The sequence below is a fragment of the Choloepus didactylus genome, chromosome 4 (genome assembly GCF_015220235.1).
Source record: "Choloepus didactylus isolate mChoDid1 chromosome 4, mChoDid1.pri, whole genome shotgun sequence".
NCBI lineage: Eukaryota > Metazoa > Chordata > Mammalia > Pilosa > Megalonychidae > Choloepus > Choloepus didactylus.
This window is the reverse complement of record NC_051310.1, coordinates 113,340,774-113,366,401: the sequence shown is the minus strand read 5'-3', so window position 1 is coordinate 113,366,401 and position 25,628 is coordinate 113,340,774. Positions and strand designations below refer to the sequence as shown.

At 38.7% G+C, this 25,628-nt stretch overlaps 1 protein-coding gene across 4 annotated transcripts in view; it reads right to left on the bottom strand.

The window, feature by feature from the left end:
• The window catches only part of INTS14 (integrator complex subunit 14), a 49,877-nt gene that overhangs the window by 4,062 nt on the left and 20,187 nt on the right, over positions 1-25,628 (bottom strand). For all 4 annotated transcript variants that reach the window (XM_037833657.1, XM_037833661.1, XM_037833660.1 and 1 more), the window contains 3 exons: positions 16,356-16,500; positions 14,874-15,007; positions 915-1,033 (listed from right to left, as the gene is read on the bottom strand). In XM_037833657.1, the coding sequence (XP_037689585.1) occupies positions 915-1,033; positions 14,874-15,007; positions 16,356-16,500 (398 nt within the window). The remainder of the gene's footprint in view (positions 1-914; positions 1,034-14,873; positions 15,008-16,355; positions 16,501-25,628) is intronic.

Genomic DNA, 25,628 nt, shown 5'->3' with positions numbered 1-25,628 from the left:
TAAAAACAAGAATATATAAAGAAATCAACAAAAAGACAATCCAATTAAAAAATGGGTAAAGGACTTGAATAGACATTTCTCCAAAGAAGATATACAAATGGCAAATAAGATGTTCAACATCACTGGTCATTAAGGAAATGCAAATCAAAACTACAATGAGATGCCACTTTGCATCCACTAGGATGGCTATTATTAAAATAAAACAGAAAATAATAAGTGTTGACGAAGATGTGGAAAAAAAGGAACATTGCTGGTGGAAATGTAAAATGGTGCAGCCATTGTGGAACAGGCAAACCCTAGAGAAAAAGCAAATTAGTGGGTGCCAGGCAATGGCGGGGGCAGGAATGGGCTTAATGGATATGGGGTATTCTTCAGGGGTGAAGAAAAAGTTTTTAATCTAGAGAGAGGTGGCCATTGCACAACATTGTGAATGCACTAAATGCCACTGAATCGTACACTTTAAAAATTGTTAACTGTAGTAATGTGAATTTCACCTCAAAAGGAAAAAATTCAATGTCAGGAAAATGTCTCTCTGTAAAGACTGACATGCTTCTTTTATCAGACAAGAAAAACTATATAACCCAACAAGTTTACTGTTTGACTTTGGCAGCAGGCAGCTTGGAGCCAAATTGTTCAAATACAGTGATTATTTTCCCTCGGGGTCTTGGCATGACTGTCCCCCTCTTCCTCTATATGGTTCTTATTGCTCTAAATTTTGTACAAAATGATTTTGCTATATATGTGTTTTACTGCAGGCTATCCCAAAATATTAGAAGTAAATGAACTACTAAGTATCAGAGGAAAGGAAAATCAAATCAAATGTCTGCCTGCCTGTCAGAATCCCTCATCCTGCATCCCCTCCCTGCCCCCCCCCCCCCCCCCCCCAGTGGAAGGCAAGTCAACAGAAATGGTACCTGCAGGCCACTGGGTTTGATCCAGACAGTCACATTCTGGGCATAGCTCCGTTTGTTTTTGGGCTGCAGGGGGAATGGACTCTTATTGTCATCCTCACCATAAGGGTTCTCTTTAGCATCTTAAAAGGAAAAGACATTCTTGAAATGACATTTGGCAAAACACAATCAAGTATATTTCCAATTAGGCTTCAAGCTTTTTGAATCACTCAATTTGTTACATCCTGTTACTTCCCTAATTAAGAAAATCCATTAATTTGGTCAGATTGGGAAACCTATTCTCAATAGAAAGCCACTGATGTAGGAGAGTAAACCATCATGAGACCTGCTTAATGTTTTTAAAAAACAAGCTTCACTCATCTACTTTATAAATTAAGGCCAAAGAGGATAAAGCTAACTATGAAACTTCAGTATTTTATATGTATGTGTGTGTATATACACATACTACAATTCTATGCTTTAGCCCAGCCCTACCCAACAACAGAACTTTTGGTAATGATGGAAAAGTTCTATATTTGTGCTGTCCAGTATGATAGCCGCTAGCCTATGTGGCTACTGATCACCTGACATGTGGCCAGTATGACAGGAACTGAATTTTAGATTTTATTTAATTTTACTCAAATTTAAATAGTCTCATATGACTAGAGGCTACTGTATTGGATAGCACAGGCGTAGTCATTAAAGAAATTAAAAAGGAAAATTATAAATAGCCAAATTAAGGATAAAGGCAAGAGAAGAAATATTTTTATTGATGAAACATACCCCATCCACTGGCTTATTAGTTTATTGCTTCCAAAGATTTAAAAGCCATGTTGTTTTTACAGCCATGTGGATGAGCAGGGGTTTCGGTCTTTGTATCTGCTTCTGGAGCCAACAAAACCCTGCCACAAACTTACATCTAATGGCTCATTTTATCCTTATTATTACTGCCTTCTGAAGTTAGCAGAGCTTGATCATTTTCCCACAAGTTCATGGAGCTCAACTCCTGTGCCCAAATTTTCATGTGGAAAACTGGAATCAGACCATGAGCTCTCTAAGCCTGATTTGAAATTAATTAAAATGCGTTATATTGACCCCACTGCTCCCATCACCTCCCCACAGCCCCTCAAAAAGTTTTGGCTCAACTCACCAGACATATTTCCAATCATTAATACTTGTCAATATAAAAATCTTTTAAGTTAGGCTAAGATCCTCACAGTCTTCTCCACAAACTCATTTCCAAATCCCCTGCCTTTATTTCTGTTACTTAACCTGCCTGGAATACTTTCCCTTGCTTATTTATTTATTCACTCATTCATTCATCAATATCTACAGTAAGACACTACTATGTAGCAAGCACTTTGCTAGGAACGGTGTCTATAGATAAGGCATATTTTCTAACCACAAAGAACTTACAGAATAGAGAATATTTATAAAATTCCAGCTCTGTGACAGACACTTGAAATACACAATTTCTCTCCTATAGTAACCCAAGAGAGCAGATACTATTAGTCACATTAAAGATGAGAAAACAGACTAAGAGAAGTTGGACTTACACAAGATTTCATAATAAATGACTCAGGTGAGACTGGCCTCTGGGTCTGCCTGATTCCAAAGCCAACAGTTGTTCCACCACTCAAGGCTGCCATTCCTTACCTACCCAAATTTACCTGCATTCCAGGTCCAGATCCTGTCCTCCTTCCTCCATGCAGTTGTCCCCAGTTTTTCTGACAGACAGTGATTTCTCTAGACCCTTTTAGCCTTCAGCACTCATCGGTACCAAATACTCCGACACCTAAGCCTAACCTATCTTGTACTGTCTATAATTATTTGGATAATATAATTGTGGTAACTGGCTTAGCAGATAGGAAATAATGCATCTATGAAAAATAGAATAAGAAACTCTTATGTATAAGAAATATGAAAGCAAAAATTAAAAATTAAACAGTTGCAAGATAAAGTTGAAGGTACCTTCCAGAAGGCAGAATAAAAAGAAAAATGGGTAGGAAAATATAAATTACACACACATATGCAAGTATGGGTTCTTGAAAGAGAGAACAGAGAATATAGAGAGAAAAAAATGGAGAAAATCAATGTAATAATTCACATTCCCAGGACTGAAGTATGTGTGTTGCCAGATGGAGAGGGCCTCCACAATGAATGAAGAGACCAACAACTAGGACCATCCTTCTGGACATTCTCAACACCAGGGACACAAAGAAGATCCTCAAAGAGTATGGAGAAAAATACAGCTCAGAGTCAAAGGCCTGGGAGTCAGCATGCTACCAGAGTCTCAGCAGGAACACTGGAAACCAGAAGAAACAACAGAGCAAAGCTTCAAAACAATGAGAGAAAATGACTTCCAACCTAGAACTCTATATCCAACCAAACTCTCAATCAAATATAAGGGATGAAATAAAGACATTTCCAAATAGGCAAGATCTCAAAATATTTACTTCCCATGTACCCCCTTCTGAGGAGGAGCCATGAAACAGGAGAGCCATGGGAGAGATGTAAAGGGAAGCCTCAGGATGACAGCTGTGCAGAATGCCTGGAAAACCACCAGTTCATCATGAAACAGGATGGAGATGACTCTGAGAAGAAAGAAAACTGACAAAATGACTGATGAATGTATCTTGACTGTATTAAGATTTTTACATAGCTAGGAATTAGTGATAGGTACATGGAAAATAAGTAAAGAAAAAAAAAACCTAATAACTATGGGAGAAAGAGAAACGTACGTAAGAAAGAAAACATAACATACCACATGGCTTAGTTGTAAATAACATTTATATCATCTAACAAGGACTGAATACTAATTTAACCAAAAAGGATTCTATAACCATATTGTGAGGATAGAGGAGGTGAGGGTGGTGATGATGGTAAGAGAGCTAAGTAGTCATCCATATATATATATAATAGTAATTATATTGTTTAGAAATGTAAATAAATACCAAAAGAAACAACTTAAGAGTCAAAAGTGGTTGTCTTTAGGAACAGAATTAGGAGTAGAGAGGGATTGGGATAAACTTAATGGTACTGTTTTGCATATTCTGCATTGATAAAGACACAGTAAAAAAAGAAAACCAAACAACTAAAATCTACCATTATTGTGTCCACTATGTGTCAGACACTTTATACACACTCCCTCAATAAATTCTCTTAACAATCCTCTGGAGAAGGTTTTATTATTATTTGCTATCATAATGCCAACCCCAGTTTGTAAAAGTGCTGTAAGAATTAAATGAGATAGTACATTTAATTGTAAGGGTCTGTCACAATGCTTGGCTCAAAGTTAAATTCAATAAAATGTTAGCGATTATTATCCCCATTAAAAAGAAAAACAGACGCAGAGAAAAGAAAGTGCAGCATGTATATACGGCACAGTAAATAGCAGTTCAATTTGAATGAAGAATAAACTTAACAGGGAAATAAAAAATGAGCCAAGGGTTGCTCAGTTGGAAGTCAGATCAGAAAGGAATCTGAATGCTACCATCTAAAAATATAGACAGGTATCTTTGGTGAAATACATCACAGTAGTCTAGGCCAGGGGTTGACAAACCTTTTCTAACAGGCCAGAGAGTAAATATTTTTAGGCTTTGTGGGCCACATGGTCTCTGTCTTACCTACTCAACTCTGCCATTGTGGTGCGAAAGCAACCATAAACAACAGGTCAAATGAGTGAATATGGCTGTGTTCCAAAAAACCTTCATTGATAAAAACAGGCATTAGGCTCACAGGCTGTTGTTAGCTGACCCCTGTTCTAAGTGAAAGGTAAAGGCGGCCAGAACAGAGCAAGAACGGTAGGAATGAAGTCAGAATAAATGCAGAAATGCCACAGGGAGAGGCTTGATGAAGGAGGTGAGTAATCTCCATCTGAAAACACACACACAAATAAATAAATAAACAGAATTTCTTCTGCCTTGTGTTCTTCCTCCAATTACTGCTCCATTTCTCTCCTGTTCACGGCCAAACTTGCCATCTTCATTTCTTCATCTCTAATTCACTTCTCAACTTAACATCTAGCTGACCATTCACTGAAGTGGGTCCCATAAAGTCACCAATAATCTCCTGTCAAACTCAAATGACTGCATTCATAGTGTCCTCTTTCCTTTTAATTTCCATTCCTTTTTAAAACTCTTCAATCACTTAAAATACTCATTATACAGTCTTTTTCAGATTAAGTTCTTGAGGTACTAATTCTCCTGTTGGCCTCCCCTCTAAGGGGATCGTTTCCTTGTGTGATTTTTTTCCCCTCATAAACTCATCTTCAAGGGGGGTTTGCTTTTTGCGTTTGACCTGGGTTGTGGAAGTATTGCTACAGAGTCATATTAGCTTCTGGAGGATGCACCATGGGTTTTACTGGTTCAGAACCAGCTTTTGTGCTGTCCGGCTTGGAGGTCTCTACATCAGCATGGGTAGTGGAGATGTGTATGGTGCAAGACTTGGGCTACACTTCCTCATAAGACACTTTTTAATTTCTTTATACCTAGAAAACCAGGTAGAAACAATGAGTATAATTTTTCTTGTCATTTTCTTACTGAGAGGGCAGACTGTCTACATTCCTAGCTTTATTCAGAGATTTCAGTTCTTTGTCTTGTTTGGAACCCAAGTTATGTCTCTTGTTCCTGTGTGAGCTTTAAACCCTCAGCCTCTGGATCCTAGCTCAAGGGTCTTCAAACTGTGGACCAGCATCTATTCTTGTAAATCCTGTGAGTTAAGAATGGTTTTTATAATTTTAAATGATTGGAAAAAATCAAAAGTAATATTTCATGACACATGAAAATTATATGAAATTAAAACTTTAGTGTCCATGAATACAGTTTTATTGGCACAGTCAGTCCCATACATTTACATATTGTCTATGACTGCTTTTGTCTACAGTGGCAGAGTTGAGTGTTGTGACAGAGACCATATGGTCCACAAAGCCTAAAATATTTCCTATCTGATCCTTTCCTGAAAAAGTTTGCTGACCCCTGATTTACCTTCTAGGGCTTATAGTCAGTGTAAAGTCTTCTCGAGGCCTCAGTGGCAAAGGGCAGTCCTCACACCTTATTGACTTGCGTGTGTGTGTGGAACACTGTAGGGCACTATGTCCTTCTTGAGTCTCTTTACTCTTTGGGTTTCTGTAACACACCCTCTTCTATTTTCCCTCTGACGATTATGTCTCTTCTTCCTTTACTAGCACTTTTTCCATTGTCCTCAGTGGTTGGTGCTTCCCACGGTTTGGTCTTGGATTCTTTTTTCTCCTTAATCTATCTACTTTCCTGAGGCCAGTGCTCCTTAAAGCATAATCATGAATCATCTGGGTTAGAATCACTTGGGGTAATGTAAAAACTGCAAGCTCTCCATGTTTATCATGGTATGTGAAAACTCAAATTTGGGAACCATTGACCTAAGCAATTTCCCTCATTTTCACCATTTTAACTATGTGCTTATAACTCAGAATTCTATCTCCAACTCCACCCTCTCTCTTGAACTCCAGACTCCTACAGGTATTGTCTTTATGCACCTCCACCTATATCTTATAGGCACAAACTCAACATGCACAAAATATTTTCTTCTTAAATCTACTCTTCCTCTTCTAATCTCTCTCTCTATTAACAGCACCACCTTTCACTCAGCAGCCCAGGTTAGAAACATAGGATAATTTCCAACTCTTTTTCTTTCGTTTATTTTCATATCCAACCACTGTTGATTCTACCTTCTAAATACCTTTTGCATGGATCCCATCCTGTCCACTCCCAGCCACTGCCCTAGTTCTTCACATTTCCGGGACTATCACAGTAGACTTGACCCTAGTCTTGACCTTTCAAGTCCACACTAGAGTTGTCTAAATGCAAATTTATTCCCTCTCACTTGGATTATGGCTGTGTTGCATAACTCTAGGGGGCACTAGGTGCCTAGAATACAAAGTTTCCCAATTGGTATTCCCACTGTACTCACTGTGGCTGGAGGGATCTGATCACATCACTCACCTTCATGTCCAGTGTTTGCAGAAAAAAGTCTCACCTTTCACACTTCAGATGAGACCTGTCCTGCTCTAGTCACTGCCCACCTCTAACCTACTATCTGTCCCCTCCCACCCCTACCCTCACACTTTATGTTACAGTTCCTTTCATTTCTATAGATGCTCCATTTGTTCAGGATGTCCTTTCTGCCCTCATTGGCTCAGCAAATTCCTCCTTTCCTTTAAAACCCAGCTAGGGTGACAATTTGTGAAGATCTTCCTGAGTCTTCCAGGCAGTGCCGACCATCCCCTACTCCAAGCTAACTCTGGTCCTATGCCAGTCTGTGTAAATTATTTCATTTTACACCAGACTTTGAGCAACTTCTGCTAATTCTTTTAACCCCTATGCCTGGCACAAAATAGACTGTTGATAGATGTTCCTGAAATTGAAGTGAGCCCAAATGAGTCAAGGATGACTCTATAATTGGAGCCTGAGTAACTAGGAGCACAGGGGCCTCAATCCAAAGGCATAGGAAACTCAGGCCCCGCCCTGATCAAGATGGCAGAGTGACATGCTTCAGGGCCCTGTTCCCCCTCAGAAACATTGAACAACCCACAAGAACTGGCAGAAACATCCTTCTCAAAGCTCCTGAAAACATCTAAAGGACTGCAGTAACAGGGCAAGCACTGAATCAAGAAAATGGCCACTTAAAAGAAAAACGAAAGACAAATATTATATGATCTCATTGATCTGAAACAATTAAAATAAGCACATTCATAGAGTCAGAAACTAGAATTCAAGTTACCGAGGGCTGAAGTGGGGATAGGGAATAGGGAATTAATGCTTAATTGGTACAGAATTTCTGTTTGGGGTGATGGAAAAGTTTTAGTAATGGATGGTGGTGCTGGCAGCTCAACATCATGAATATAATTAACACTTCTGAATACTGTATTTCAATGTGGTTAAAAGGGGGAATTTTTAGGTAGTATATATGTCAGCAGAATGAAAATTAAAACAAACATAGGACTGTACAATAAAAACAGTGAACCTTAATATAAACCACAGTTTATAGTTAATAATATAGTAACAATAATAATAATGTTCTTTTATCAACTGTAACAAAAGTACCACATTAATGCAAATTGTTAATAATGGCAGGTATATGAAAACGTTTTCTACATGATTTTTATGAAAACCTACAATTTCTCTAATAAAAAAATTACTAATAAAAAGAAAAAGAAGTGGTAAGATCTCATATTGCCTTGGCTGGCTCTCCCCTCCCATCACTGGCTTGGGGCGGAGTTGGTCCATGCTCCCAATGTGGATAGTTGGTCCTGGTCTTGGAGGGAGCAGAGTAACCTTTCACATACGTACTAGGAACTTGTATGGCTGGCCAAATCTGCCTGGTGGTGACCTAAGGGACCTGCTGTCCCAGAACTTGCCCTGTGTGTAGAAAGCAGCTCACAGAACTCTCCAACAGAATGCTGTGGTAGAGCAGTCAAGTCATGTTGCCTGGGGCAAGGGATTGCTGGCTGTAGGACATATAGTGTAGTGCCTAGGACTGTGAGGAAACTGTTTCCTAAGAAAGAGGGGACATTCATATCTGTATAAATGGGGGAATTCCTAGGCCACATGTACATGCTCAAGACAAGACACATGCACAGAAAGGATCACGGAGGCCCCTACACTTTGGCCTGGAGCTATTCCCTAAACTCATGGTATAGATAAGGCCTGAAGGAGAGCTTGCACAGGTCAGTCTGCAAGACTAGGAAAGGTGTTTTCTTTCTTTCTTTCTTTTTGTTAGTTCCTGGCATTCAAGGAAAGCTCTGGTATAACATTAGCTGGATACAAGTTTAAGGAACAGACATGTCCGAGTCTAAATTCCAGTGATAACAAACTAAAATATCAAAATGTCCAGGTTTCAACAAAACATTATAAAACATACAAAGAAACAGAAAACAGTGCCCTAGGCAAACAAGAGGATTAAAGAGTTAGAAACTATCAATGAGGAGGACCAGACCTGGGACATACCAAAGGCTTTAAGAAAATGGTCCTAAATATGCTCAAAGAGCTAAAGGAAAACAAGGATAAAGAACTAAAGGAAATCAGGAAAACAACAGATGAACAGAAAGAGAACATCAATATAGAGATGGAAATTATGCAAAGGAATCAGAGTTGTAAAAGAAACTAAAAATTCCCTAGAGGGGTCAATAGCAGATTGGAGCTGGCAGAAGAAACAATCAGTGAACTTGAAGATAAGACAATTGAAATCACCAATCTGAGGAGCAGAAAGAAGAAGAAAATGAAGAAAGGTGAATAGAGTCTGAGGAACTTCTAGAACACCATCAAAAATATGAATTTAAGTGCTGTGGGAGTCCCAGAAGGAGAAGAAAGAGAGAAAGGGACAGAAAGTATATTTAAAGAAACAATGGTTGAAAACTTCCCAAATTTAATGAGACATGAATATATACATCCAAGATGTTCAACAAACTCCAAACAGGATAAACCCAAATAAACCCATGCTTTGGCATATTATAATCAAAATGTCAAATGCCAAAGATGAAGAAAGAATTCTGAAAGTTGCAAGAGAGAAGCAACATGTCAAATACAAGGGAGCCTCGATAATATTAAGTGCTGGCTTCTCACTGGAAACCATGGAGCAAGAAGACAATGGGATGACATATTTAAAGTGCTGATAGAAAAAAAATTGCCAATCAAGAATTGTATACCCTGAAAACTTTCAAAAATGAGGGAGAGAGAGGGGGCAAGATGGCAGCATAGAGAGGAGTGGAATTTAGTTAGTCCCCTGGAACAACTAATCAACAACCAGGAACAACTATAAATAATTTGGAATAACTGCTGGGGGACAACTGTGACTGCCCACACATCGTACACCAACCTGGATTGGCAGGAATGCCTCTGATAGCAGCATAAAATCTCTAAGTAAAAGCTGCGGAACTGTGCCGGGAGCCCCCTCCCCCCAGCGCAGGCTTAGCTGCAAGACCTCACTGTGGTAGAGATTAGCACTCTCCCAGCAAGCAAATATAGCTCAACTGAGCTCCAACTGGGGTTTTAATTAACAAATGTGGACTGCTGAATACAAGTTATAAACTCCCAACAAGGAGACAGAGGCTTTTAGTGATGACTGACCTTAAAGAACCAGAGATTCATTTGTCCTGGGAGGGGGAGCCCAGAAGACCAGGTGTTACCTCTGGCTGACAAGTGAAAATGGGGGGCTGTGTACTGGCTCTAAAAGAGGACTTTCTGTTCTTTTTTCTCTCTCTCAACCTGAGGGGCTCAGAGGAGAGAGCTGCAGTGCTCTGACCCAGACAAGGGTGGAGATAACAGAGTCAGAGAGACTACTCAAATGCAGATGATAAATCCCTAGGGGGTGTATCTTCCCTAAGAGTAAAGAGGTGGGGCCCACCTTCCCCTTCAGAACCAGACCCCAGAGCCTGGGGGAAAACACCCAAATCAGAAACTGAAGGGGCCACATCTCTTTACACCAGTCAGAAGTGACAGGCTGACAGGTGCCACCTGCTGGGCAGGTTAGGAGAAGCACAGTGACTGGAGACCTCACTCAAAAGTCTGTCATTCTTCTAAAACACATTCTGAATATAACCTCATTCTGAGACCCGAACCTGTTCTGGTCTGGGAAAATCTAACTGGGGTAACCAAGGAAACCAGATGCCTAGACAACAGAAAACTATAATCTATACTAGGAAAAACAAAGATATGGCCCAGTCAAAGGAACAAACTTACACCTCAATCAAGATACAGATGAGATATTGTTTCACTTTAATGAAACAATCTATTAAAGATTTTCAAAGAAATATGCTAAACCAAATCAACGAGTTCAGGGAAGATATAACAAAAGAGATGGTTATTAAAAAAACACTGGGCGAACATAAGGTAGAAACTGAAAGTTCGAAAAAACAACTGGCAGAATCTATGGAAATGAAAGGCACAACACAAGAGATGAAAAAACACAACGGAGACATACAACAGCAGATCTCAAGAGGGAGAAGAAAACACTCAGGAACTAGAGAACAAGACACCTGAAATCCTACATACAAAAGAACAGATAGGGAAAAGAATGGAAAAATATGAGCAAAGTCTCAGGGAATTGAATGACCAAATGAAGTGCATGAATGTATGTGTCATGGGTGTCCCAGAAGGAGAAGAGAAGGGAAAAGAGGCAGAAGCAATGATATAGGAAATAATCAATGAAAATTTCCCATTTCATATGAAAGACATAAAATTACAGATCCAGGAAGTGCAGTGTACCCCAAGCAGAATAGATATGAATAGACTACACCAAGACACTTAATAATCAGATTATCAAATGTAAAAGACAAAGAGAGAATCCTGAAAGCAGCAAGAGAAAAGTGATCTATCACATACAAAAGAAGCTTGATAACACTATGTGTGGATCTCTCAAAAGAAACCATGGAGGCAAGAAGGAAGTGGTGTGATATATTTAAGATACTGAAAGAGAAAAAACACCAACCAAGAATCCTATATCTGGAAAAACTGTCCTTCAAATATGAGGGAGAGTTTAAAATATTGTCCGACAAACAGAAAATGACAGAATTTGTGAACAAGATACCTGCTCTACAGGAAATACTAAAGGGAGCACTACAGACAGATGGGAAAAGACAGGAGTGAGAGGTTTGGAACACAATTTTGGGTGATGGTAGCACAGCAACGCAAGTATGCTAAACAAAGATGACTGTGAGTATGGATGAAAGAGGAAGATTAGGAGCATGTGGGCCACCAGAAGGAAAGAGGAAAGATAAAGACTGGACTGTATAACTTAATGAAACCTAGAGTACTCAACAATTGTGATAAAATGTACAAATATGTTTTTACATGAGGGAGAACAAATGAATATCAACCTTGCAAGATGTTAAAAACAGGGTGGTATTGGGGAAAAAAGTACAATCAATGCAAACTAGAGTACAGTTAACAGAAACATTGTATTAAGCTTCCTTTAATATAACAAAGGCAATATATCAAAGCTAAATGCCTTTAAAAGGGGGACATAAGGGAAAGGTATGTGACTCCTGGCATTGGTGATGTTGTCTGACTCTTTTATTCTACTTTAGGTTAACTCTATCTTTCCTTTTGTTGCTTTTTAGCTATCATGGTTTTTTTTTTCTCTTTCTTTTTGTTTTTCTTTTGTCTTTTACCTTCTTTGACTCTTCCTCCTTCTTTGTGGAAGAAATGGAGATGTCCTTATATAGATAGTGGTGATGTTGGTGAATACATAAATATATGACTATACAGGGAACCATCGACTGTTTACTTAGAACAGAAAATATGGTGGGTGAACAAAACCGTCTTTAAAAAATAAAACGGACTGATGAAGAAACTTTGAGGGCACCACATTGAGTGAAATAAGTCAGACACATAAGGACAAATATTGCATGATCTCTCTGATATGAAATAATTATAATATGTAAACTCATAAACATAAAATATAAGTTATCAGGATATAGAACGAGATTAAAGAATGGGGAGTGGTTGCTTATTATGAGCAGAATGTTCAACTAGGTTGAACTTAAGCATTTGGAAATGGACAGAGGTGATGATAGTACATTATTGTGAGAATAACTAACAGTGCTGAATGGTATATGAATGTGGTAGAAAGGGGAAGCTTAGAGTCACATATGTCACCAGAAGGAAAGTTGGAGGTTAAAAGATGGGAATGTATAAAGCAGTGAGTCTTGTGGTGGACAATCTCCATGATTAACTGTACAAATATTAGACATCTCTTTCATGAACTATAACAAATGAATGACACTATACTCAAAGTTAATAATGAGGGGTATATAGAGAAAAAATATATCTATTGCAAACTATGTACTACAGTTAGTAGTACTTTAACATTCTTTCATCAATAGTAACAAATGTATATACCAATACTATGAGTCAATAATGGAGGGGGGTGGTTAGGGGTATGGGAGGATCTGAGTTTTCTGTTTTTGTCTTTATTTCTTTTCTGGAGTATTGAAAATGTTCTAAAAATTGAAAAAAAAAAATAATTGTGATGGATGCACAGCTATATGATGGTACTGTGGACAGCTGGATCACTTTGGATCTTTGGATAATTGTATGGTATGTAAACAATCTCAATAAAATTAAGTTTAAAAAAAAAATGAGGGAGAGATTAAGACATTCCCAGATAAACAAAAGCTGAGGGAATTTGTCACCACTAGATGGGTCCTAGAAGAGATGCTAAAGAGGGTTCTGAAGATTGAAAGGAAAGGACAATAGACAATAGATCAAAGTTGCATGAATAAATAAAAGATCTCAGTGAGAGTAATGACTTGGGTAAATATAAATGTCAGTACTACTGTATTTTTGATTTGTTACTCCACTTTTTAGTTCCTACAGGATCTAAAAGGCAAATGAACAAAATATAATGATTAATCAGTGCTTTGGGCCTCATAATGTATAAATGTGATTGTGACAACAACTACATAAAGGTGGGATGATGGAGGGGTATGATAGTTTACGTACACTATTGAAGTTAAGTTGGTATCAAAGCAAACAAGATTGTTATAGATTTAGGATATTAAATTTAAGCCCCATTGTAATTACAAAGAAAAGACTGGAGAATACACCAGCATATAGAGAAGAAATTAGGGTACAGATTGCCAGGGGTGGGGAGCAGGGGGAATGGGGAGTTACAGCATAATGGGTATAGGGTTTCTGTTTGGGAAGAGGGGAAAGTTTTAGTAACGTAAGGTAATGAGAGGACCACAATATTGTGACTGTAATTAATCCCACTGAAAGGTATGCTTGGGATGGATTGAGATGAGAACAACTATATTGTATATATGTTCATACAACTAAAAAAAGAAAGAAAGAAAGAGCAATTAAAGAGTCGATGACAATTAAATGCAATACATGATCCTGGATGGGATCTAGCAGGGAAGGAGAAAAGGCTAAAGTGACAATTTTGGGATATATGAAAAAAATGGAATATAAACTGTTCTATCAATGTTAAATTATCTGAACTTGATAACTGCACTTAAGGTGGTTACATGAGTGAATATCCTTGTTCTCAGGAAATGTACATGGCAATATTAATTGTTCAAGGAGCATGATGTATACAACCTACAATCAGGTGTTCAGGAAATGGACTGATAAATAGGCAGATAGATAGAGATGGATAAATAAGATAGACTGATAAGGCTAATGTGGCAAAAAGCAAAAATTGGTAGATCTGGGTATCTGGGGGTTTGGGGTAAGTTTAAGTTCTCTGTATGGGGTTTGTATTATTTTTGTAACTGCCCTTTAAGTTTTAAAGTATTTCACAAGAAAAAGAAAAAAAAATGTAGTAAATCAGAAGGAGGAATAATTTAAGGGGGAAGGGATGTGAGACAATGGAAATGCAATGGATATGCTGAGCCTGAGACTCTGGAGAGGTCCAAGTGGGACAGGAAATACAGTATACGAGTTCCAGGGAGAGATCAAACAGGTCTGGAGTTAAAGATTTGGGGAGTCTGAAGCCATTACAGCTAATGAAATAACCAAGAGAGATAATACTACTCCAAGAGAAGAGGGCAAGGAATAATAGCTTCGGAATTGTGAGGCAAGAGGAAGAAAAGTTGTCAAAGAATACTCAGAGGTACCATGAGAATCAGGAGAAAGCACTGGCAGGAGAGCTAAGAGAAAACAGTTTGAAGAAGTTAGGGGGATTAAATGATCTAGGAATGACTGCAGGCTTTCCTAAGTCACGAATAGTACACTAAGGAAAAAAAATTTATGGAGAGTAACTTTTTTATTTAAGCAGTTAGGGCATTTATATCTACTGAAAGCAACCTAAATGTTGGTTTTCCCTGAGCTGTGCAAATTAAGACTTCAAACATCAAATTTTCTTCCGGTTTTCTATGTACATATCCAGCATCAGGACCACAGCACACCAGTAAGAGAGATCATGCAGCTCTCCAACTGCATAGTCAGAGAGGTTCAGAATAGCAGAGGAAAAACAAAGATAAATCAAATCTGATCTGAATTATACCTGAAATAGGACCCAACTGTGCCATTTTCCCTAGCCATGGGAGAGGTTCTGGACCAGGCTCAAAGAGAGACATCATGAGGTTTGATTTCTTCTTGCTGTCAGCTTGGGAGTAGAGCATTCCATGCCATTCAGGACTAAATGGAGAGAAGATGGAAGATCAGAAAAACATCAAGCCTGGAACTGTCGAGTTAAATAAATCTAGTCTGTGTTTTTCTCTTTAGAGACATGGGCTTCAGCTTTGAAATCAGGTTCGTTACTTTTACCAAAGCCAAATCCTAAACCTGAAAACACATTTTGTCCCCTTATAGGACCATTCTGTTGGGACATTTATTATTCAGGTGAAGTTATGCCTAAATGGACGTCAAATGCAGTCTTAAAACAGAAAAAAAAAGGACAAAGGCAGCAAGGTGCTGTAGGGCTGGTGAGGAAGATTAAGGCTATGGACCATAGGTCATTTCAGCTGCCTCTCTGAATCATCACAATAGCATCAACACAGAGAAGCCCTTCCAACACTGGGTACAGAGTCCCCAGATTCTCAAAAGGCTCCAGATGATTGTCAGAGCCAGTAAAAGTAGCTTGGGTGCCAAGAATACTGCAGACTAGTATCTAGTAAGAAGAACTGCACTCTTCTTTTTGGACCAGCTAACTTAAGCAGAAATGGAGCCATGCTTCCTCTGACTATCCCTACCCTCTTGCTTTTCTATACTAGTCAACCCCAGGTGATCCTCACAAGATGATCAGGCCCCTCCTCTTTTCTAACAATAAATATTACTGAAAGAGAAGCAGAGGGTTTTATGAATTTAGAGACTGCAGAGAATGTGAAAGCTAGAATGGTATACCTTAAAGGGAAAGAATACCACAGAATGGTTACAAGCAGGGGCTCTCGAGTCAGAATGCATAGGTAAGAATCCGGGCCTTCTCATTTATTAGCTGTGCAATCTCAGGCAAGTCACTTACCTCTCGAAGCCTCAGTTTATCCATCTTTAAAATGAGGCTACTATTTATATCTACTGCATGTTGTTGTTGTGAGAGAGTAAAAGAGTTATTGTGTGTAAAGTGCCTGGAGGAGAGTCTGCACATGGTAAAACCAATCAGTGTTATCAGCATCTTCATCATTCAGTTCTATCCTCTCATTTTATAGACAAGGGATCTGCAAGTTCTTACTAAGATCCCACAGAAGTTAGTAGCATTTCTGTGACCAGAACCCAGGTATCCTAGATAGCACAGATAAGAGGAAAATACGAGAACAGGTATTCTTAAAAGCAATAAGAGAATTCCTGACTTGTGGCAAGGAGAAGGCTCACACCATACTTTTTCCAGGGGATGATTTAAACAGCAGTTTAGAAGTTGATGAGAGGTGGGAAGGGTGTGACAGAGAGGAAAAGGGTGACAAGGACCTTTCTATTTCTTTCAGAAAAGTCTAGGTACTTTGTGAAACAGATTTTTCCTTTCACGCTACCAAATGCAAACAAAGCTTCCTACCCCAATTGAACAATTGCCACCATTCCTTCCACTTTAAGGCTGCCATGGAGCAGGACACAAAAGTTGGGTATTTTCCCTGCAATCTGATTGGCTGAATTTTCATCTTCATTGTCATCGGTGATGCCAGTACCGACTTCATCGCCTTCTGTGAAAAGAAGAGGAAAATAGGTCAGACTAAGATGAGCTACAGAAACCCCAAAGAGCTACTAATAATTACACTGTTGGCTCTTTTTTGGCCTTGGAAGTAAAATGTATGGAGTTGTAAGGGAATATTACAGTGAGTAAGAAAAACTCATACTCCAGTTTTCCAATGTCACATAAAAATCAATTTTCACATATTATATGATTCCTTTTATATGAATGTCAGAATAGGGAAATCTACAGAGGCTGAAAGCAGATTAGTATTGTCTAGGGATGGAGAGGGGAGGGGTGTTTGGAGGGTGATGGTTAAGAAGCATGGAGTTTCTTTTTGGGGTGATGAAAGAGTTCTAAAATTGATTGTGATGATGGTTGCACAACTGTATAAGTATACATAAAACTATTAAATTATATATTTTAAGTGAGTGAAGTGTATGGTATGTGAATTATATCTCAATAAAAGGTTACAGAAAAAAATCAGTTTCCACAGTTTCCACTAGGATGTTCAGTTAGAAGCTATCTGAGGTTTCCGGCACCCACCTAAGGTACAGAGACATAAAGAGTATTCTCAAATTGACGGTCTTCAGGCTGCATGTGGATGTAAGTGCCTGGACTCTCCAACTCTGCTGACAGATGGGCATTCAATAGGTCTTACAACATGGCCCTGTTCTGCCTTTCCATACTTTCCTTTCCACTGCTGTCCTAGATAAACTCTTCATTACACGTAATTTCTTTGTTAGCAATTTATATAGGCCATGCAGAGTACCCCCAGGACTGTAAATATGAGGGAAACCTGGTTTTTCTGTGACAGCAGTAAAGTACATTATAAACACAGTGATCACAACAAGCCATCTGTGGAAGCATATCAAGATTCTGTCTGTGAGTGTGTGGCTGAGGAGTTGTGGAATATCCAACACTCTAACTGAGATGATCTGTGTATAATCAGAATACAATTATAACTCAGGAGGTGAAAACCTAACAGACTACCTACACTTGGAGAAAGCTGGTGAATATAAAGTAGATGGTCAGCCTCAAAGAGAAAAAAGAATTTTAAAGAGCTAGAGGTTTGCATTGTTCAGAGAGATGCTGAATTTGGGACACAGGAATTTATAGTTCCTAGAGAGGTATATTCTTCAGGAACAAGGTCTCACAAGGGCCGAGATTCATCTACTCATTGAGCAATATTTACTGAGCATCTATTATGTGCTAGATACAGGTAGAAAAAAAAACCAGATGTGGTCCCTGCCTTTATGAAGTTGTAATAACCTTTCTGATTTCTTTGGCTTCCTCGGCATGCTTCTACTAGGAAAGGCAGAGTCCTCGATGAGGGACCAAGCATTCTCACCTCTAAAGAGAAACTCCACTGCAAATTATCAAACCAACACACAATAAATGTGTCAAAATGCCTCCCACAGTGTAGAGCAGTAAAAGTACTTCTCTGGCAAAATCTGCTTTTTTTTTTTGGATGGGTTTACAGGATAATCGTGCATAAAATACAGGATTCCCATGTACCACCCTATTATTAAGACCTTGCATTGGTTTGGTACATTTGTTACAACTGATGAAAGCACATTTTTACAACTGTAAGCACATTTTTACAACTGTACTATTAATACAGTCTATGATTTAGCTTAAGGGTCACTGTGTTGCGCAGTTCCATGGATTTTTTTTTGTTTTTATTCTATTACCATATACATAACCTAATACTTCCCTTTTTAACCATATTCACATATATTTCAGTGCCGCTAATTATGTTCACAATGTTATGCTACCATCACCACCATCCACTACCAAAACATTTCCTTTACTCCAAATAGAAACTCTGTACATTTTAACCCTAAATTCTCTATTCCCTATTCCTACACCTTCCTCTGGTAACATATTCCTGATTCTGACTCTATGAGATTGTTTATTCTAATTAATTCATATCAGTGAAATCATACAATATTTGTCTTTGTATGTCTGGATTATTTTGCTCAACATGATGTCTTCAAGTTCATCCAGGTTGTTGCATGTATTAGAACTTCATACTTTATGGCTAAAGAATATTACATTGTATGTACAGACCACATTTTGTTTATCCACTCATTGGCTGATGAACACCTGGGTTGTTTCCATCTTTTGGCAATTGTGAATAATGCCACTATGAACACTGGTGTGCAAATACTGTTCAAGTTCCTGCTTTCAATTCTTTTGGGTATGTACATGCAAGTGGATTGCTGGGTTACATGGTAATTCTATACTTAACTTTCTGAGGAACTGCCAAACTGTCTTCCACAGTGTCTGCACCATTTTACATTCCCACCAGCAATGAATGACTTCCTATTTCTCTACATGTTCTGCAACACTAGTAATTTTCTGTTTTTTTTTTTCCCCCAATAATAGCCATTCTAGTAGGTATGAAATGGTATCTTGCAGTTTTGATTTGCATTTCCCTAAGGGCTAATGATGTTGAGCGTATTTTCATGTGCTTTTTGGCCATTTGTATATCTTCTTTGGAAACTGTCTATTCAAGTCATCTCCCCATTTTTTTTAAGTTGGGTTTTTGTCTTTCTGTCACTGAATTGAAAGAATTATTTATATAATCTGGATATTAAACCCCTATCAGATATGTGATTTCTAAATATTCTTTTCCCATTGTGTAGGTTGTCATTTTACTTTCATGATAAAATCCTTTGAGGTACAAAAGTGTTTTGAATGTTGATGAGGTCCCATTTATCTATTTTTTTCTTTTGTTGTTTGAGCTTTGGATGTAAAGTCTAAGAAAGCATCGCCTAACACAAGGTCCTAAAGATGCTTCCCTACATTTTCTTCTAGAAGTTTGATAATTCTGGCTTTTATGCAAGTCTTTGATCCATTTTGAGTTGAATTTTGTATATGGTACAGGGTAGGGGTCCACCTTCATTCTTGCAAAAAGAGATCCAACCATTTGCTGAACAGACTGTTCTTTCCCAATTGAGTGGTCTTTGCCCTGTTGTCAAAAATCAGTTGGCCATAAATGTGATTCCAGTGGTCTCAATTTGACTCCATTGGTCTATATGCCTGTCCTTGGGCCAGTACCATGCTGTTTTTTGATTACTGTGGCTTTGTAATACATTTCTTTTTAATTTTATTTTTTATTTTGAAATAAATTCAAACTTACAGGAACAGTTGCAAAAACAATACAAACCCCATACATAGAACTCCAGCATACCCCCAACCCCCTCCACCGACACCCAGATCTACCAACTTTAATATTTTGTCACTTTACCATTTCTTTCTTTCCCTCCCTCCCTATCTATCATCCATCATCTATTGCCCTGTCTTCTGAACATATCAGAGCAAGGTGCACACATCCTTGAACAAATAATATAATTCACATATACACCTCCTATGAACAAGAATATTCATTTATGTAATCACATTAAGTGTAGTTAAGAAGTCCAAGAAATTTAACATTGATATAAAGCTTACATTCTAGAATTCATTTTCTTTTCCTTATATCCCAATTGTGTCCTTTTGAGCCTTTTCTCCTCTATTCTTAGATCTCGTCCAGGATCATCTATGGCATTTAATTGTCTTTATTTAGACTTTTTTTTCAATTGTGGAAACGTATCTACAGCATAAATCTTCCCATTCCAACCCCTCCCAAGCATTCCATTTAGTGGGATTAATCACATTCACAATGTTGCAAAGCCATCACCTTCCCACCATCCATTACTAGAAATTTCCCTTCACTCCAAATAGAAACCCTATACTCATTTCTCCCCATTGCCCCTTCCTCCACTTCTTGTAACCCATATTCTACTTTTCATCTCTATGATCATATTCTCTGATACTTTTCTGTGTTTACCGTGGGGCTTACATTTAACATCTTAAGTCTATAACATCTTGTTTTCTTTGATACCAACTTAACTTCAATAGGACACATAAACTATGTCCCTATACTCCTCCATTCCCCCACTTTTATGTAGTTCTTGTCAAAAATTACATATTTTACATTGAGTCCAAAACCACTGATTTATCATTATACTTTATGTATTTTAGATCCTGTAGGAAGTAAACAGTGGAGTTACAAATAAAAAATACAGTAGTATTGGTATTTATATTTACCATGTGATCTTTACTGGAAATCTTTATTTCTTCATTTGGTTTCAGTCAACTGTTTAGTGTCCCTTCCTTTCAGCCTGCACAATTTCCTTTAGCATTTCTTATAGGACTGATCTACTGGTGATGAAGTCCCTCAGCTTTTGATTACCTGGGAATGTTTTCATCTCCCCCTCATTTTTAACCTCCAGGCGTTTGTGAATTTTCTAAGTCTCTGATGGTTACTGACTTCTATTTGTATTCCACTGTGGTCAGAGAATGTGCTTTGAATAATTTCAATTTTTTAAAATTTATTGAGGCTTGTTTTATGTCCCAGCCTATGGTCTATCCTGGAGAGAGTTCCGTGATCACTAGAGAAGAATGTGTATCCTGGTGATTTGGGATGTAATGTTCTATATATGTCTGTTAAATTTCTCTATTTCTCTCTCTCCTTTCTTTGTTTCTCTGTTGGTAGGGCTCCCTTTAGTATCTGAAGTAGGGCAGGTCTTTTATTAGCAAAATCTCTCAGCATTTGTTTGTCTGTCAAAAATTTAAGCTCTCCCTCAAATTTGAAGGAGAGCCTTGCTGGATAAAGTATTCTTGGTTGGAAATTTTTCTCTCTCAGAATTTTAAATGTGTCATGCCACTGCCTTCTCGCCTCCATGGTGGCTGCTGAGTAGTCACTGCTTAGTCTTATGTTGCTTCCTTTGTATGTGGTGAATTGCTTTTCTCTTGCTGCTTTCAGAACTTGCTCCTTCTCTTCAGTATTTGACAGTCTGATCAGAATATGTCTTGCAGTAGGTTTATTTGGATTTATTCTATTTGGAGTTCGCTGGGCATTAATGCTTTGTGTATTTTGTGTATATTGTGTAGAAGGTTTGGGAAGTTTTCCCCAACAATTTCTTTGAATACTCTTTCTAGACCTTTACCCTTCTCTTCCCCTTCTGCGACACCAATGAGTCTTATATTTGGACATTTTATCTTATCTATCATATCCCTGAAATCCATTTCAAATTTTTCGATTTTTTCCCCATTCTTTCTTTTGTTCTTTCATTTTCCATTCTGTGGTTCTCGAGGTTGCTGAGTTGTTGTTCAGCTTCCTCTAGTCTTGTACTATGAGTATCCAGAATCTTTTTAATTTGGTCAACAGTTTCTTTTATTTCCATAAGGTCATCTATTTTTTTTTATTTACTCTTGCAATTTCTTCTTTATGCTCTTCTAGGGTCTTCTTCATGTCCTTTATATCCTGTGCCACGGTCTCGTTGTTTGTCTTCAGTTCTTTGATTAATTGCTCCAAGTACTGTGTCTCCTTTGATCTTTTGATTTGGGTGTTTGGGTTTGGTTTATCCATATCATCTGGTTTTTTCATACGCTTTAAAATTTTCTGTTGTTTTTGGGCTCTTGACATTTGCTTTACTTGATAGTGTTCTTTTAGGATATGAAGGATTATTGCAACTCTAATCTCTAATTTGTCAGATCGCTTGGTGGCATCCACTTTCTCTAACTAACCAGGAGATGGTGTCCGCAAGTCACCTATTCCCCTCAAGTCAGTCCTCCCCAACTTCGTCTTTGTGGTGTGTAGGGGTCTGGTTCTTGTGGGGTCCAATTGGTGCACCAAGTTTGGGTGTGTTGTTGGTGCTGTCCACCCTGAATGTGGGGTGTGTGTCTGAGTGGTTAGGGAGGCAGGGCAGTTAGGTGTTCCTGGAGATTTAAGGCTGTTGCTAGAGACTAAACCTTCATTTCAGTCTCACCACAGATTGTCTCTGCCACTGACCCACAAGTCCTTGGTATTGGCGTGGGGTCCCTGGGATTTCCGAGTGGGTCCCTCTTCCCAGCTGTGCCCTTCCAGGCCCTCTGCTGGGGTAAGGCTGTGCTATGTCACAAGTGTGCACTATCCCTCAAGGGAAGCCCTGGGCCGCTGGGCCGTACAGAGGTGTTCTCAGCCTGCTGTAAAGATGGCTGAATGGGGCGTGTTAACCTCCCCCCTTTTTGCACAGCTCCACCTTCCCAGCTCCAGGACAACCAGCTGTGGGCCAAAAGGCCACTGTACATGCCTGATATTGTGGCGTGTATGTGGTGTTGTGGGAAACACTTCCCATCACACTGGGTCCCTTGGTGCGGCTCTGGTCCATAGCTCTGGCACCGGGCAGGAGCGTTCCCAGCCTGTCGGGAAGATGGCTGCAAGGGTTGTGGTTTTCTTCTCCTTTTGGCTCACCTCTGCCGTCCTCGCTCCGAGACAATTAGCAGTGGGTCCACAAAAGCCTATCTTCCACACCAGATAATGAGGTGTTCACACAGCCCATTCCCGCCCCGCTTCACTGCGTGGTTCTTGCTGTCATATCTGCAGCCACTTTTGTTTTTTTTTAAAAAAGAACTGGTCCACCTCCAAACGCCAACCCACGGTTTCCCAACACCACAGCATGGCTGCCGGACATTCAGCAGGTTCACTCACTTGTTTCAGAACGCAGACTCCCTATTTCACCAAGTGCATGGTCCCTGTGGATTTAGCAGACCTTGTCCAGCTGGTGCATCGCTGGAACTGGTGTTCTGGGTCACTTTCTGGCTTTTATCTAGTATATTTCATGGAGGTGTTTTTTGCCCTGTCTCTCCTAGCCGCCATCTTAGGTTCTTCCTGTAATACATTTTAAGATCAGGAAGTATGAGTCCTCCAACTTCACTCTTCTTTTTCAAGATGGCTTTGGCTATTCGGGGCCCCTTATCCTTTCATATAAATTTGATGATTAGCTTTTCCACTTCTGCAAAGAAGATTGTTGTAATTTTTACTAGGATTACATTGAATCTGTAAATTGCTTTGGGTAGAATTGACATCTTAACAATATGTTAGTCTTCCAATCCATGAACATGGAATGTCCTTCCATTTATTTAGGTCTTCTTTGATTTCTTTTAGCAATGTTTTGTAGTTGTCTGTGTACACGTCCTTGGTTAGATTTATTCCTAGATATTTGATTCTTTTATTTGCTATGGCACATGTAATTTTTTCCCCTGATTTCTTCTTCCGAATGTTCACTGCTGGTGTATAGGAACACTACTGATTCTGGGGCACTGACCTTCTTGCATACCCCCACTTTGCTGAATTCATTTTATTAGCTCTAGGAGCTTTGCTGTGGCTTTTTCAGGATTTTTTGCATATAGGATCTTGTCATCCACAAACAGCATAAGTTTTACTTCTTCCTTTCCAATTGGGATGCATTTTATTTCTTTTTCTTGCCTAACTGCTCTGGCTAGCACTTTCACTACAATGTTGAATAACAGTGGAGACAGCGGACATCCTTGTCTCTTGTTCCTCATCTTAATGGGAAGGCTTTCAGTCTTTCACTATTAAGTATGATGTTAGCTGTGGGTTTTTCATATATGCCCTTTATCATATTGAGGAAGTTCCTTTCTATTCCTAGTTTTCTAAGAGTTTATATGAAGAAGGGGTGCTTGATTTTGACAAAGGTCTTTTCTGCATCAATTGAGATGACCATGTGTTTTTTCCCTTCATTCTGTTAATGAGGTGTATTACATTAATTGATTTTCTTATGTTGAATCACCCGTGCATATCTGGGATAAATCTCACTTGCTCACGGTGTCTAATCCTTTTAATGTGCTGTTGGATTCAGCTTGCTAATGTTCTGTTGAGGATTTCTGCATCTATATTCATAAGAGATATTGGTCTATAATTTTCTTTTCTTGTGGTATCTTTATCTAGCTTTGGTATGAGGGTAATGTTGCCTCGTAGAATGATTTAGGGAGTGTTTCCTCCTCTTCAATATTCTGGAACAGTTTGAATGGGATTGGTGTTAATTGTTCTTGGAAGTTTGGTAGAATTCACCTGTGAAGACTTCTGATTCTGGGCTTTTCATTGTTGGCAGGTTTTTTGATTAATGATTCAATCCCTGTGCTAGCTTTTGGTTTGTTGTGATCTTCTATTTCTTCTTAAATCAGTGTAGGTAGTTTGCGTGTTTTTAGGTATTTGTCCATTTCATCTATGTTATCTAATTTGTTGGCATACAGTTATTCATAGCACCCTCTTATAGTACTTTTTATTTCAGTGTGGTCAGTAGTATTGTCCCCTTTTCACTTCCAATTTTAGTTGTGTCCTCTCTTTTTTTCAGTCTAGCTAAATATTTTTTAATTTTATTGATCTTTTCAATGAACCAACTTTTGATTTTGTTGATTCTCTCTATTTCATTTATCTCTGCTCTAATCTTTGTTATTTCCTTCCTTCTGCTTGGGTAGCTCTCTTTTGGTTACTACTTGTATAGCATATATATTTTCCATCTTTTCACTTTCACCTTACTTATGTCTTTGAATTTAAGGTGGGTCTCTTGCGGATAGCATATAGTTTGGGTCATGCATTTTACCCATTCTACCAATATATGCCTTTGACTGGGCAGTTAAATGCATTTACATTGAAAGTCACTACTGATAATTTAAGACCTTTTTTTTTGCCATTTTACTATTTAGTTTTTGTAAGTCTTATATCTTTCTTGTCCCTCAATTTTTCCATTAATGCCTACTTGTTCTGGTTTGCTAAAGCTGCCATTAAGCAAAATACCAGAAATGGATTGCCTTTAATAAAGGGGATTTATTAGGTTACAAATTTATAGTTCTAAGGCCAGAAAAGTGTCCACACTAAGGTTTCAACAAGAGGATACCTTCACTGAAGAAAGGTTGATGGCATCTAGAACACCTCTGTCAACTGGGAAGGCACGTGGCTTGTCCTTTGCTCTTGGGTTGCGTTTCAAAATGGCTTTCTTCAAAATGTCTCTGGGATCCAAAACGCCTCTCTCTTAGCTTCTCTCAGCTCCCTGCTTGGTTCTCCTGGAGCATTTCTCTCTAAGTGTCTGGGAGTCCTCTCTTAACTTTTCCAGGGCAAACTCTGGATTTCATCTCTTAGCATCTCCAAACATCTTTCTATCTGTATCTCTAAGCATTTGGGTCTGTTTCAGCTCTTAGCTTCTCCCAGGGGCAAACTTTGGATTACGTATCTTAACTTCTCTCTGAAATGTCTCTCTCAGCTTCTCTGAGCTCCCTCTCTCCATGAGCTCTCATAAAGGATACCAA